Here is a 14,889-nt window from a genome sequence, read left to right as displayed (position 1 = left end):
TTTTACAGAGCAATCGTGTTTGAGATTATAGAATAAGATGACATATAGTTATATGAGATAGTAGGAATTAAGTAGCTATGACATAATTACATAACATAGTAGGAATTTTGCAGTAGTTAATGGATTGAACCAAGGTTTTTAATTTTGAATAATAATGTTTGTACCGGATAATACGTACTGGTTCGTCAGCAGACCGGTATGCGGACCACCCGCTACCATCGATTGAAGTTGTTTCCGCCCTGTTACCACCCGCTACCGGGTGGTATTAGCTGAGGGAGAAAAAGAGAACCTGGAGTTCTGACGCTGCTCTCCCTCCTCGTCTGAGGTGACATGGTCTCGGCATCGTCGACAACTTCTCCTCATCCGTACAGCGAGAAAATTCCTCGACGATGTCGCGAGGAAAAGAAATTGAACGTCGTCAAGGTAGCATTTCTTCTCCCCACGTAGGCAGAGGAGACGAGGCAACGATGTCGCCTCGTCGCCCTTTTTTGCACGAGAAGAAAGAAACAGTTTCTTCTCCCCACCTCTTCGCACCGGCAGAAATGAGGCGAGTTCGAGCAATCATGTTCCATGAGTCCTCCAAGCCAAACCCAGCTGCCGGTGCAACACGTCGCGTCGGCCGCGCGTGGCCACCGTGTGGTCGGTGGTGCGGCGTTTCGACCGGCTGCAGGCCTCCAAGTAATTCGTAAAAAACTGTCACGTGATCGACGACGACGTCGGTACCCTACGGGAGGTCCGTCGCGCGTCGGGCCTGCCGGGGGTGACCAACTGCAAGCACGTCGAGATCCTCGACGAGCAGTGCCACCTGCTCAGCTTCTGGGTGGTGCTCCAATCGATTGCGTCGGGAGTCTCTGTTCCCACTCTGCATTGGGTCTCTCCTATTCATCTCAGGCGGCAAACATGGTGCACGTAATGCATGTGATCGGTAATACGACAAAAGTCACACGTCCATGCAGAGGCATCGGTGAAGTCATCGAGTTACGGAAACTAATATGTATTCTTGGTAATTAACTAAGCACAACCATTGGCAAACCAGAACTATTACATGACATTTAAGCCCACTTGGCAAGGAGAGCCATCAAGCCTGAGCCTGCGAGCAGAGAAACATTCAACGCAAACTGTAGCTTCGGTTTGCTCTGCACCCTCGGGTGCATGAAATCTGCAGCCAGCAGGTCAACCAATGCCATGTATATCAAGATCCCCGCGGCGACAGAATCCAGAAGTCCTTGAACGATCAATGCAGTAGGGCTGTTCTCGTTGTACACGGATGATATCCCAGTGCCGATGGCGATCCCAACCGGAGTCGTGAGCGAAAAGAAGAGCCCCATTGTCACCATTGCCTTGAAATCGAACCTTGCCTGCAACGAGAAGGAACTCCAGAAGAGGAATATTTCTAAGGAGGAAGAAGAAGAAGAAGAAGAAGCAGCTATTCATGCAGCAAAATAAGCGTACCTGAACGATACAGCCTCCGAGACCCATGCCTTCGAAGAACTGATGGAAACTGAGAGCAACTACCAGCGGTCGTATGGTGGATGGAGACTCCGATGCCCCCAAAGAGATCCCGATGATCACAGAATGCACCACGATCCCGAGCTCCAAAACCTAGCTCGCGGTTCTCGTTAATTCGCGGTACATCGACAAGGTTTGTGAAGGCACAAGGTGAAGCATCGGTTCCTTACCTGAGAAACAACACGATGTCGGATGAGCTGGGCCGAAGAATCCTCCGGCTGCATCACAGCGGCACCATGGGTGTGACCGTGAGTTGCCTCCACATCGCCATTCGTGGCTTCGCTCAATGAAGTCGGCCGCAATCTGTCACCGTTTAATCGGCTGAAGTATCCGGTGGCGAGGGTGTCCACCATCAGCGTCCCGATAGCGCCGACCATCGCGCAGAACCCCGCGAACGGAAAGTCCTGCCAAGGACTCGCGGCCAGACATGAGGAGGTCAGGGTCTCGAACGCATCCGGCAATATGTGGATGAAGCCGGTGGCCAGAATGACTCCGGCGGCAAAAGCTTTGATGACGAAGAAGATGTCCTTCTCCGGACGAAGCGACTGTATCCACATGCCAAGCACGGGAACACCCACCCCGACGCCACCACAAACCAGGATGGAAACTATCGCTGCGATCTTGAGCGGAAGGGCCTTCTTCCTGTCGCGGCCTTCGTCGTCGGCGGAGCAGTCACCTTCGCCATCGCCATGAACAAGGAGAGGAAGGAGTAGAAGGAGAACCAGAAAGAAGAACCGCCAAGCGCCTCTCATCTTCCAAACCAATCCTTCCCGATCGTGAGAGAGGAGGAGATGCCTTCACACAAAGAAGAAGGCGAGGTGAGGAAGGCTTCTGACAATTTACAGAGGTGGAAGGAGAGGGTTTCCTGCGATGAGCACACAAAGCCCGAATCGTGGGCTTGACTTGGCATAATTAGAGGAGGAGAAGGATATGTAATCTTCCATGAAAGGAATTCGATCTTAAACTCCATCCAAAAATAAATTCCCTTCTCTCTTTAAATCAACAAAGTGTCGACATAATTCGTCATTTAATTTGTGGGTACAACAACTACTATTTCTTCTACTTGTATTGTTAGACTGAACATCTACCTTTTGATCTCTACAATACTTGGAATTCAATGGGTTTGACATTCGTTAGAGAAACCTTAATCTCCGACTAAGTACGATTTGAACTCAGGTCGGTGAGACTTGAGCTACGTAGATCGAAGAAATAGTGTCATGCACAGATATGGTGGTAAAAATCAATGGAATGTTGAGAGTTTAACATCTGTGATAGATCCTCTACTTGTATGGGAACTAAAATCGTAGCATGACAAGTAGCTACAGACAGACATTGGTCGACGGGTGCAATACTATACAAGTATTTCATGACAAGGTTTTAATTATCAATCAATTACAAGTATTATTATCTTTTTTATTGTTTTATATATTGATACAGGTGGCAAAGAATCAATCACTTATGTATTGAGGATCACTAGTAGACCTTAATGTTATGATCTTAATGGCATCGAGGAGAAGAGTGAATTAGTATGATAGTATTTTTAATCAATTTTAAAACTCGATTGAAAAATCAATATATTTTGAAAACTCGATTGATGTTCCTATTGAAGTGAATTCTTTAATGTGTCTTAAAGGTGAGTTGGAAATAAACTAAATGGCTAAATGAAAGGGATAAAAATTCTAAATACTATCCTAATTTGATCATTTTGAGGAGAAGATTAAATCAAATTATCACATTTTGAGGAGATATTTATTGAAGAAATTTAAGAACAGTGGTAAAACTTCACATCTAATGTATGCTGATGATATCTTCTTAGCCTTTAGGACTAATAAAAAATTATGCTAAAATAATTTTTATTTAACATGATGGAAGTCTTAAGAATAAAATAATTAATGTAAAAACAACTTGAAATATTTATTCCTAATGTTTGAGAGAATAATAAAAAACAAAGCTCGAAGTAGCGAGAAGAGAAGGAGAGAGAACCTTACGGTAATCGCTCGGCAGCACCGGAAGCCTCTCTACAGCATCCTTTCCTTCTTCTTCTTCTTCTTATGTTGTCTCCCTTCTGTCTGTCTGTCCGTTCATTAACGAGCGTTACATATATAGGCGATTATAGGTTGCATAAGACACCGACTCTGATAAGGAAAACTCCAACACAATCCTAATCTCATCCAAACATACATACACTCCTCGATTAATTCAGATTCTACTTCGTAGTCAGACTTGGACACGAGCTCAGTGCATGCACCTATCGATACTTGGGCTCATTCCAAGTGCGTGGGATCCCAAAATAAGCAACGATTAATGTCCGTATCGATTCCACTGTCTCGTCGCAGAGCACCAAACGATACAGTCTCAGGATGTCACGTGGGATCACGTGGAGCGGCAACGTTGACCCCTTTATAGAAGGATAGAAATATCTTCTCCTTTTTTTCTTCTTTCTTTTTACGCATCTCGGAAGGATAACGTTGACAATATCGAGTGACTTCGCCTCCAACTACACATGCGATGAGTATCGTGGATCATCGCACTCATGTCAACTACATTAAAAACAACCTAAGAGACATTAGAGGAGATAGCAAGTAGTGTCCGTAAAAAGTATCGATGTTAACGACGATGCCAATACTAGCAAGGAACAATTTTGATAATGAGAATGAAATAAGAGAACGTAGAGAAGAGAAGAGAAGAAAATAAAATAAAATAAAATAAAATCAATAATACTATGACGGTAAATAATAAAATAATATTTTATTATTTGCTTTAGTGGAGAAATCATAATTTACGGGTTTATGCATATTTTTTTTACTCTTTCTTTCTAAAATTATGAATATACCCCTATACTGTTTTGCCTTTAAGAGTAACGTCCTACGCAGGTGATGATGTGTGCGTTGAATCCAACGAATGTTTCAGCCCTCTTCCATGGTCATACGGTGCACTTGCAAGTTGTCATGTGGCAGTCCCTGATTGGCAAAAAAAAAAAACTTATAAATATCTACTTTTCATAGTTTTTTACAACTTAATTTTGTTGCTTTTTCAACTCTTTTCGAGTCACATCTTCGTTTTTCATTTGGTTTTGCTGGTGTCGGAGTTCTCTTGATTCTCTACTATGTTCATATAATCGAATTTATATTTCGATTATATTTTTAAGTAATTTTTTTCATAAATGTCAATACAAGACAAAGAAAATATGCTAAGGACAACAATCACACGCTTTCGAGTTTTATTTTCTAATTTTTATTTACTTTTATAATATTTCACATATTTTTATTGTATATTATTATTCTTATTCTGATATTAGGAGTGCAACACGAGAATTTCCTGAGGATGCTACTATTACTCGAGCTTAATTTTAAAGTTTTGATGGAATATAATGCGTTAGTGCTACTACCGTCACACTCGAATCGTAAAATCCATGCTCATGAGTTTATGCATTATCGATCGATCATACATTAATATCTTATTTATTCACAAGAGATCGGGATTCTTCATAGAAGGCTGCCAAATCAAATACAAACAGCCAAAGCGAAGTTAATAGTAGCTCAAGAAATTACGTATTCAATATTTAATTTTCATGATAAAAATCCATATATTATCGTAAAGTTGGATCTTAAGGAAGTTTATGAGAAGTTTTCATGGATCGCTATGCCTAAAAAAACGATAGACCTATTGCATATTTCCTACGAAATGATCAATCGGATCAAAACATGTACTGCTTCCCCACTATTTGCTTGTTGCATTAATGGTAAATAATCTGATCAACTTAAAATTCAATATGGAATTAGACAAGACTCGGTATCTTTCTTACATGCTTAAGAATAAAATTAGGTGTTTTTAAGTTTAAGAACAGTGATAAAGCTTCACATCCAATCCAATGTATGTCGAGAGTATCCTCTTAGTCTTTAAGACTAATAAAAAATCATGTTAAACTATTATAAAATTTTTAATATTTATGAAAGTCTTACGAATAAAAATATTAATGTAAAGAAAAATTAAAATATTTTTCCCGAAGATTTGAGAGGAAAATCGAAAACAAAATTTGGATTGGAGAAGAGAAGGGGAGAAGAACCTTACTGTAATTGCTCTGCAGCACTTGAAGCCTCTCTACAGCATCCTTTTCTTCTTCTAATGTTCTCTCTCTTCTCTCTGCCTACAATATATATATATATATATATATATATATATATATATATATATATATATATATATATATATATATATATATATATATATATATAATCCGAATCTCATCCAAGATACACTGCGATCGGCGGGCTCATTCCAAGTGCGTGGGATCGCAAACAAGGCAACGATTAATGTCGTTATCGATTCCGCTTTCTCATCGGAGCACCAAACAAATACAATTTTAGGACATGACGTGGGATCACGTGGAGTGGCATCGTTGGCGTGACTTGGTGAACCCTCAAACTGTCTTTGTTTCCTATCCGGTCCTTGCCACTTTGCGTTGGTCTGTTGGAGCATTAAATGGAGAAAATGGTGAAGGAGATTGCTATTTAAAATATCTTTTTTAATATTTATAATTTTATTTTAAAAATTATAAAATTTTTAAACTATCCTTTTATAAAAAGGATATAAATATCTCTGTAATTTTTTTTCTTCTTCTTCTTACGTATCTTCTTTTTCCTCGTTCGAGGGCAACATCGAGGGGGAGGCGAGTGAAGTCTAACTATATTGAGTGATATCGTATTTAATTATATTTATAGCAAGCACTGATGGGTCGTCCTACGAGCATCAATTACGTGAAAAGTGAGCGAAGAGACATTAGAGAGGGTAACGAGTAAAGACCACAATGAACAAAGTCAATAACTATGATATCGATGTTGACAAAGAATAGCTTTGACAACGAGGATGAAATAAGAGATTATGAAAAATAAAAAATAAAATCAATAATATTAGGAAGATAAATAATAAAAAATAATATATTTTTTTTAAAAATTATTATTTGTGGGTTTATTATATTTTTACTTTTTTTCTTTATAAAATTATGAAAATACCCCTAACATTTATTGTTTTGCCTTTGAGAGGAACGCCCTATGCGTTACCCTTTCACCACGCACAAGTGATGCATGTGCGTTGAGTCCAATGGATGCTTCAGCCCTCTTCCACCGTTGCTCTCGTATGAGTGACGATTCCTGATTGGCTAGAAAACCTATAAATATATCATTTTTCATAATTTTTCCCAATAATATTGCTTTCTCGACTATTTTCAAGTTACATCTTCCCTTCTTTGTTTGATTTTTGCTGGTCCTTCTCTTGATTCTTTGACATAATCTATATTTCGATATCGTAAGTAATTTTTCTTACAAAAGTCAGCACGAGGTATAGAGAATATAATTAGGACAGTGATCACACACCTCCAAGTTTTTTATTTTCTAGCTTTAATTTTCATTTTTATAATATTTCACATGTTTTCTGTATCATATATTATTATTCTACAAGGAGGACTTCACGAGGGTGCTACTCTCGCTCAAACTTAACTTTGGAGTTTTGATGGAATCCAGTGCATCGGTGTTACTATCATCACACTCATGAGTATATACATTAATTAATGATCGTACACTAGTATTTTATTTGTTTATGATATAAAGCCGCTAAATCAAATATAGGTAGCCGAAACGAAGGTAACATTGTTTTGCTTGGGTTATGCTTTTAGATGTTCTCACTCACCGATTCATCTCTGGCTTCACGAGTGATTGTGTTTAAAGCATGACCCATGCATTGTTACCGATTGAAGAATCCTGATCAAAATGTATAGTAAATTTTTGTTATCGATTTCTTATTTATAATTTGAATATTTTTTTTTAGAATCAATCTATTAGGAGTAGGTCTATAGTTATGATTCATTCACATTAACATCTAATTGAATAAACTATATAAATCATAACATCATAAGCTTGTTGAGTTTTTGAGAACCATTTGAATTATTCCTTGTGCTTGCTGCCTTTGTTTTTGGATAGTCAGTCAATCCTCTTTTTTCTTAATGATAAGTAAAGTAAATTCATAATATCGTCATATAGATCGGGTGGTACGATCAATCTTATTCATCGGTTCTATCCTCCTTTACTACTTGACACCAAAGATTATGCCAATAGAAGGAATAAAATCGAAAGGAACTTTTTATTTGAGCAAAGCCAGCCAATAAATAAAAAAGAGAAAACTAGGGTTAATCATAGAAGAACCATATTGAAGCTAATCATTAAAATGCCTTGCCTAGTGGTGTGAAAACCATAATAAATGCACCATGGATGCATTCAAACTGTTGGCTAAACATCATTTCTCATTGATGTTTTGGTATAAACCCATTGTGTAGTGTGGGTAGACATAGATAGCATAAGAGTTGTAGTGGGATATCAGTGAGAACATCACAAAGAGTTCCATATTTCAAGGTGTGGATGCGAGGTAAGGACAAGTGCATATGCGAGGGCTCGTCAGCTTCGATATAGAGATCGAGAGATCTCTTTCTGGGCATTGCAACCCTCTTCCACCATTGCTGTCACATGATAAACTCATAAGCTGTCATATGGCAACTCCTCGTTTACCACAAGACTTATAAATACCCCCTTTTCATATATTTTTATGACAAGTTAATTAGATTGCTTTCTCAACTCCTTTCAGGTAATATCTCTCATTCTTTGTTTGGTTTTACTGTTATCAGAGTGTGTTCTTAATTCTCCAGGATGTGCATACAGAAGAATTTACATCCTGATTATATCTTAGGTGATTTCAAGATAGAGAGAATACATTTAGGATAGGAACACATGCATTTGAGTTTTTTTTCTAACTTCTATTTATTTTATAGTATTTTACTTATTTTGTTTAATCAATGGTATAATATTATTAATCTTGTTTTAACATTAAGAGTATAACATGAGAACTTTCCCAAGCATGATTAGCTTTAGAGTTTTGATGAGATCGAGTGTATTAGTACTATTATTATCGCACCTAAGGTGTGAAAAATGTTCTCATGAGTTTGTGCATTAATGATTAGATATAAATATCTTATTTATTCATGAGAGATTATAATGATTAAATATACTAGGGCAAAACTTAAAACACTACCATAATTAAAATAATAAGACTAAAAAAATATTTATGCATTAATGATTAGGTGTGAATATCTAATTTATTCATGAGAGATTATAATGATTAAATATACTAGGGCAAAACTTAAAACACTACCATAATTAAAATTATAAGACTAAAAAATATTTATGCATTAACGATTAGTTGTGAATATCTTATTTATTCATGAGAAATTATAATGATTGATTCCTAAAGCGAAACTTAAAACACTATCATAATTAAAATAATAAGATTAAAAAATAGTTATGCATTAATGATTAGGTGTGAATATCTTATTTATTCATGAGAAATTATAATGATTGATTACTAAAGCAAAACTTAAAACACTACGATAATTAAAATAATAAGATTAAAAAATATTTATGCATTAATGATTAGGTGTGAATATCTTCTTTATTCATGAGAAATTGTAGTGATTGATTACTAAAGCAAAACTTAAAACACTACCAAAATTAAAATAATAAGACTAAAAAAAATATTTATGCAATAATGATTAGGTGTGAATATCTTATTTATTCATGAGAAATTATAATGATTGATTACTAAAGCAAAACTTAAAACACTACCATAATTAAAATAATAAGACTAAAAAAATATTTATGCATTAATGATTAGGTGTGAATATCTTCTTTATTCATGAGAAATTATAATGATTGATTACTAAAGCAAAACTTAAAACACTATGGTTTGGCACTAAAAGCAAGAAAACCTTTATAGAGGGCATGCAAATTTAAAAGTGGAAAGCTATTTAAAATATAGAAAATGAAGATGATCATGAAAATGTCCTATCATAAAACATAAATGATTTCGCACTAAAAGCAAGAAAACATTTTTTTTAGTCATAATACTATTTAAAAATGCTTAACTGAATCATAATTACTTCAAATGCCCATCAACCTTGATTATTGATATTATCATAGGTTTTAGACTTTATAAAATAATTTTATGAGGGTTTAAGTAATCTTGAATGTCAACTAAGAATATTTTGACATGTTTAAAATTAAAGGATGATAAAATTCTTTTCTTTTTCCACTCAACCTTAAATTAAGGTCTAGATATTTCTGTTCACTTATGTGAAAAGATGATGATAAAAAGGATAAGACATATTTATAATATTTTAGACTTGCAGTGTCTTTGATTATTGAAATAAAATATTGTAAAACCCTAAAGTTGAACTTTAATTTGTCTGAATCCCCACAAATATTAATTATTGACTTTTTAAAAGCTATAAGATTTTGTAAAGTAATTTATATGAGAGATTGTGAGATCTTAAAAGGAAATTATGGAAGTTTTAACATATTTCAAAAATAAAAAAATGATAAAATATTATTGTTTTCACCTAACCTTTAATTAAGGTTCATGCATCTTAAAAATATCTATATATTTTAAAAAATTATAATATTTATATTAATTTATTATAAAATTTATGGGCAATTGCCTCAAAAAGATCCTTAAAGATATTTTTTTTTCTGTAAAACGCTTCTTATTCATTTATTCTTATAAAAAATTTAAAAAAAAAACTAAAATATCCTTGAATTCGGTGAGAATATAACATGTCGAGTCAAATCGATGAAAAGGTTGATCAATCCTTAAACCGTCAAAAGAACCCCTTATGAATATAATATTTTCCTCCCGAAGCTCAACATTTGAACTCTTCACTCTAGCTTCGTATTTACTATTCGTTGACGCTACAGGCATCTTTTCACCTATCAACCTTCGATCTTCGTCTCTGGTCTCCCACAAGGACGCTAAGTAGGAGGAAATGGTTGCAAGATGTCATTTTATAGTTGTCTCCATGAGAACCTTTCAACGTTTGTAAAAATCTCAGATTGATATATTTATATAATGAACTATAATATACGAATAATTAAAACAGTTGAGAGGGTGCTTATCCCTAAATTAATTCATCATACAAAATAATTCATCATACCTATAATATGGGTAAGCACCCTCTTAAATAAATATTAGTTTTTTGAATCTTAAACACTCTCTTAAATAACGATTATTCAAAATAACCTTTGGCTAATAGAATTAGTACTACTATTAGTTTCGTTCTCGTCCAACGAATTGAATCTTAACTCATAGGTTAGAGGACTCACAAACTGATTTGCAAAAGTCATGGATCTTATCATCTTGGCTATTTTACTTGTAAGACAAATTAAGGTTGTTCAAAATTAAAAAAAATAAAAAATATTCTTCTACGAATAATTCCATATACAAGTCAAACACTTTGTCTAATGACTAGTATTTGTAGGACAGTTATTGTTGTTCAAAATTGAAAAAGAAATTAGTATTAGTACGCACTACAAAAGATTTTAAAAACTATTCGGAAGAAATTGATGGGGATATAAACAGGAATAACCTTTGTATAGGAACAAATACTAGAAGACCAAAATACGCAGCGGAATAAAATGGAAACACAATCAAACAGAACACCAAGATATACGTGGAAAACCCCTTCAATGTGAAGGGTAAAAACCACGGGGCAAACTAGAGATAATCCACTATGAGAATAATGAATATACAAATCTCAATCTCTTGCCCAAAACCCAAGCAACAACCACAAGAGAATAACTGGGATACAAGGATCACGTTACTGCCCACAATATCTAAAACCTTCCAAGTAATCACAGCAAGAGCCTACTGTAGATTTGATCTAACCTGAGATGAGAACACTGCTAGATGATTGTGAACAGTCTCTCTGCGTTGTCCTTGTCTTCTTCCCTTTCTTTCTCTTCCTCTTCTGCCTTGTTCTCCTTCTTCTCTTTGGAATCTCGTCGCTACAAAGATCTGCCTCGTTGCTGCCTTTTTATAGCTTTAATCTGCCTCTAAAACGCAGCCACCACACCCCCCTAATCTTAATTAGGGTTAGGTTAAGAGGGGGTGTGAGCTGTGGGCTGATAAAGCCCACATGGGCTGAATATGGGCCATCAACCCAACAACCTCCCCCTTCAGCCCATAAGGGAGGCTGTCCCATGACTCCTCAATGTGAAGCCATACCGACCAACTGTCGGCATATCTCCTGTCTTTCTTTTGTTAAGGTCTTCGTCAACATGTCTGCTCCGTTGTCATCTGTATGAATTTTCTGAAGCTGCAATTGCTTCTCTTTCTGCTCACTCTCAACTGCTTCCTGGTAATTCTCTAGTTCACCTGCATCAGTAAGCATTACATACTCATCTGTAGAGTATCTTTTGGAAGGTTGACGTTGTCTAGAAGATCTTCTCAATTGAGGTTCTGCGGGAACTTGCTCTCCTACTTCTTCTTGCTCAACATGTCCTGCAGGTAAATCAATATCAGGCTCTACACTATTTTCCTGCACATCTCCCCCATCACCCTGATATACTGGAGGAATAACTGGGTCACAATCTGCTAATCCTTCTACAGAAGTCTTGGCTGGTGCCTTCTTCTTCAAATCCTCAAAGGTTTGATCCTCAAAGAAGACCACATCTCTACTCCTGAACACCTTCTGCTTTTCTGGATCCCAAAGCCTGTAACCAAACTGATCATGTGAGTAACCAAGAAAAATACATTCTTTAGACTTACCATCTAGCTTGGACCTCTCATTATCTGGAACATGTGCAAATGCACGACAACCAAACACTCTCAAATGCCTGTAGGAAACATCTTTCCCTGACCATACATGCTCTGCAACATCACCATCTAGGGTTGTACATGGTGATAAGTTGATCACATCAACTGCAGTCCTCAAAGCCTCATCCCAAAACCTTTTGGGTAGCTTGGCCTGTGAAAGCATACATCTGATCTTTTCCATGATGGTGCGGTTCATCCTCTCTGCAATTGCATTATGCTGAGGTGTACCAGGAACTGTCATCTCATGTTGGATCCCATGCGACCTGCAATAGTCATTAAACAATCCCATATACTCACCACCATTATATGATCTTATGCATTTCAATTTCCTTTCTGTCTCCCTTTCAACCCTGGCATGAAACTCTTTGAAGACATTAATAACCTGATCTTTGGTCTTCAAAGCATAAGCCCAAACTTTCCTGGAAAAATCATCTATAAAAGTGACAAAATAAAGTGCACCACTTATACCAAGAACATCAACAGATCCACCAGGAGTTTTTGTCCTCAAAGGACCACATACATCTGTATAAACACGGTCTAAGGCATGCATTTTTCTAGACAAAGCAGCACTAGCAAATGAAACTCTATGTTGTTTACCAGCCAAACAATCAATACAAGGGTTCAGATGTATACCTCTGAGATCTGGTAATACCTCTCTCTTGGAAAGAGCTTGCAGCCCCTTCTCGCTCATGTGTCCCAATCGCCTATGCCACAACTCCATACTGAAGTCTTTCTCTGTAGCATTTAACTGCTCACCACAAGCTTTAGCCTGCAACCTGTACAAAGTATGACATTTCTTTCCATTAGCTATAACAAGAGAACCCTTACTGAGCTTCCATTGCCCTTTGTGAAATCTGCTTTCATACTCTTCATCATCTAGTCTTCCAACTGAAATTAAATTTAGCCTCAAGTCAACCACATGCCTCACATCCTTAAGTACCAACTTACAGCCAAGGTTGGTCTTTAAATGGATATCACCCATGCCAATGATGTCTGCTGTGCCATAGTTGCCCATCTTGACAACACTAAAGTTTCCAGACCTGTATGTAGCAAAAAACTCTCTCCGTGGTGTAGCATGATAAGAAGTACCTGTGTCAATCACCCACTCAAGATCCTGACACACACAAGAAAAAATATCATCAGAAGGAGACAAAATCAAATAATCACCACCCTGCACTATAGCTGTAGTATTATCCTTTGACTCTGTAGACTCCACTTCTTTTCTCTTTTTCTTGTTCTTCTTAGGTTGCTTACATTGGTTCTTGTAATGTCCTTTCTCACCACAATTATAGCAAACAATATCTTTTCTTGATCTTGACTTGCTCCTTCCCATACGTGAACTGCTTCTAGACTTTGACCTTCCTCTGTTCTCTGAGATAAGTGCCTGTGAATCATTCTGAGATGTTGCCGAACTCTTTCTTCTCAACTCCTCATTCAACAAACTGCTTGTTACTTGACTCATAGTGACAATACCATCTGGCGCAGAATTACTAAGGGAAACCACCAGTGTCTCCCAACTTTCTGGTAATGAACTGAGAAGTAACAATGCCTGCAACTCATCATCAAGAGACATTCTCATAGAGGATAACTGGTTAGTAATACTCTGCATTTCATTCAAATGCTCAGCAATAGAAGCACCCTCTCTATATTTTAGGTTCACAAGTTTTCTGATCAAAAAAGCTTTGTTGCCAGCTGTTTTTCTTTCATAGAGACTTTCCAATTTTTTCCAAAGAGAATATGTAGAAATTTCAGTAGAAACATGGTGAAATACACTATCATCAAGCCACTGTCTAATAAATCCAATTGTTTTTCGATCTAACCTCTTCCACTCATCATCTATCATAGTTGTAGGTTTTGCACTATCCCCTTGCAAAGGTCCATACAAATCTTTGCAATACAAGAGATCTTCCATTCTTGGTTTCCATATCATCCAATTATTTCCATTCAAACTAATCATGCGAGAAATATTACTGGCCTCCATGTTCAAATACAAAAATTAAATCACCAAAACCCCGCTCTGATACCAGTTGATGGGGATATAAACAGGAATAACCTTTGTATAGGAACAAATACTAGAAGACCAAAATACGCAGCGGAATAAAATGGAAACACAATCAAACAGAACACCAAGATATACGTGGAAAACCCCTTCAATGTGAAGGGTAAAAACCACGGGGCAAACTAGAGATAATCCACTATGAGAATAATGAATATACAAATCTCAATCTCTTGCCCAAAACCCAAGCAACAACCACAAGAGAATAACTGGGATACAAGGATCACGTTACTGCCCACAATATCTAAAACCTCCCAAGTAATCACAGCAAGAGCCTACTGTAGATTTGATCTAACCTGAGATGAGAACACTGCTAGATGATTGTGAACAGTCTCTCTGCGTTGTCCTTGTCTTCTTCCCTTTCTTTCTCTTCCTCTTCTGCCTTGTTCTCCTTCTTCTCTTTGGAATCTCGTCGCTACAAAGATCTGCCTCGTTGCTGCCTTTTTATAGCTTTAATCTGCCTCTAAAACGCAGCCACCACACCCCCTTAATCTTAATTAGGGTTAGGTTAAGAGGGGGTGTGAGCTGTGGGCTGATAAAGCCCACATGGGTTGAATATGGGCCATCAGCCCAACAGAAATCCCTATAAGGGTTCTTCTAGAGATATTATAGAGATAATTACAAAAAAATCA

General features: G+C 36.8%; 1 protein-coding gene across 1 annotated transcript; it reads right to left on the bottom strand.

Annotated features, from left to right (window-relative positions):
* Positions 1–1,052: 1,052 nt before the first annotated feature.
* Positions 1,053–2,261, bottom strand: LOC103984928 (zinc transporter 8-like). Its single transcript, XM_009402508.2, has 3 exons — positions 1,680–2,261; positions 1,453–1,602; positions 1,053–1,358 (listed from the first exon to the last, which is right to left on the bottom strand). Exons 1-3 carry the CDS (start codon positions 2,259–2,261, stop codon positions 1,053–1,055), a joined length of 1,038 nt encoding a protein of 345 aa, XP_009400783.2.
* Positions 2,262–14,889: the final 12,628 nt, after the last annotated feature.

The sequence above is a fragment of the Musa acuminata genome, chromosome BXJ2-5, assembly GCF_036884655.1.
Source record: "Musa acuminata AAA Group cultivar baxijiao chromosome BXJ2-5, Cavendish_Baxijiao_AAA, whole genome shotgun sequence".
NCBI classification, from domain to species: Eukaryota; Viridiplantae; Streptophyta; class Magnoliopsida; order Zingiberales; family Musaceae; genus Musa; species Musa acuminata.
Note: the sequence above shows the minus strand (reverse complement) of the source record. Positions and strands in the feature narration are given on the sequence as shown.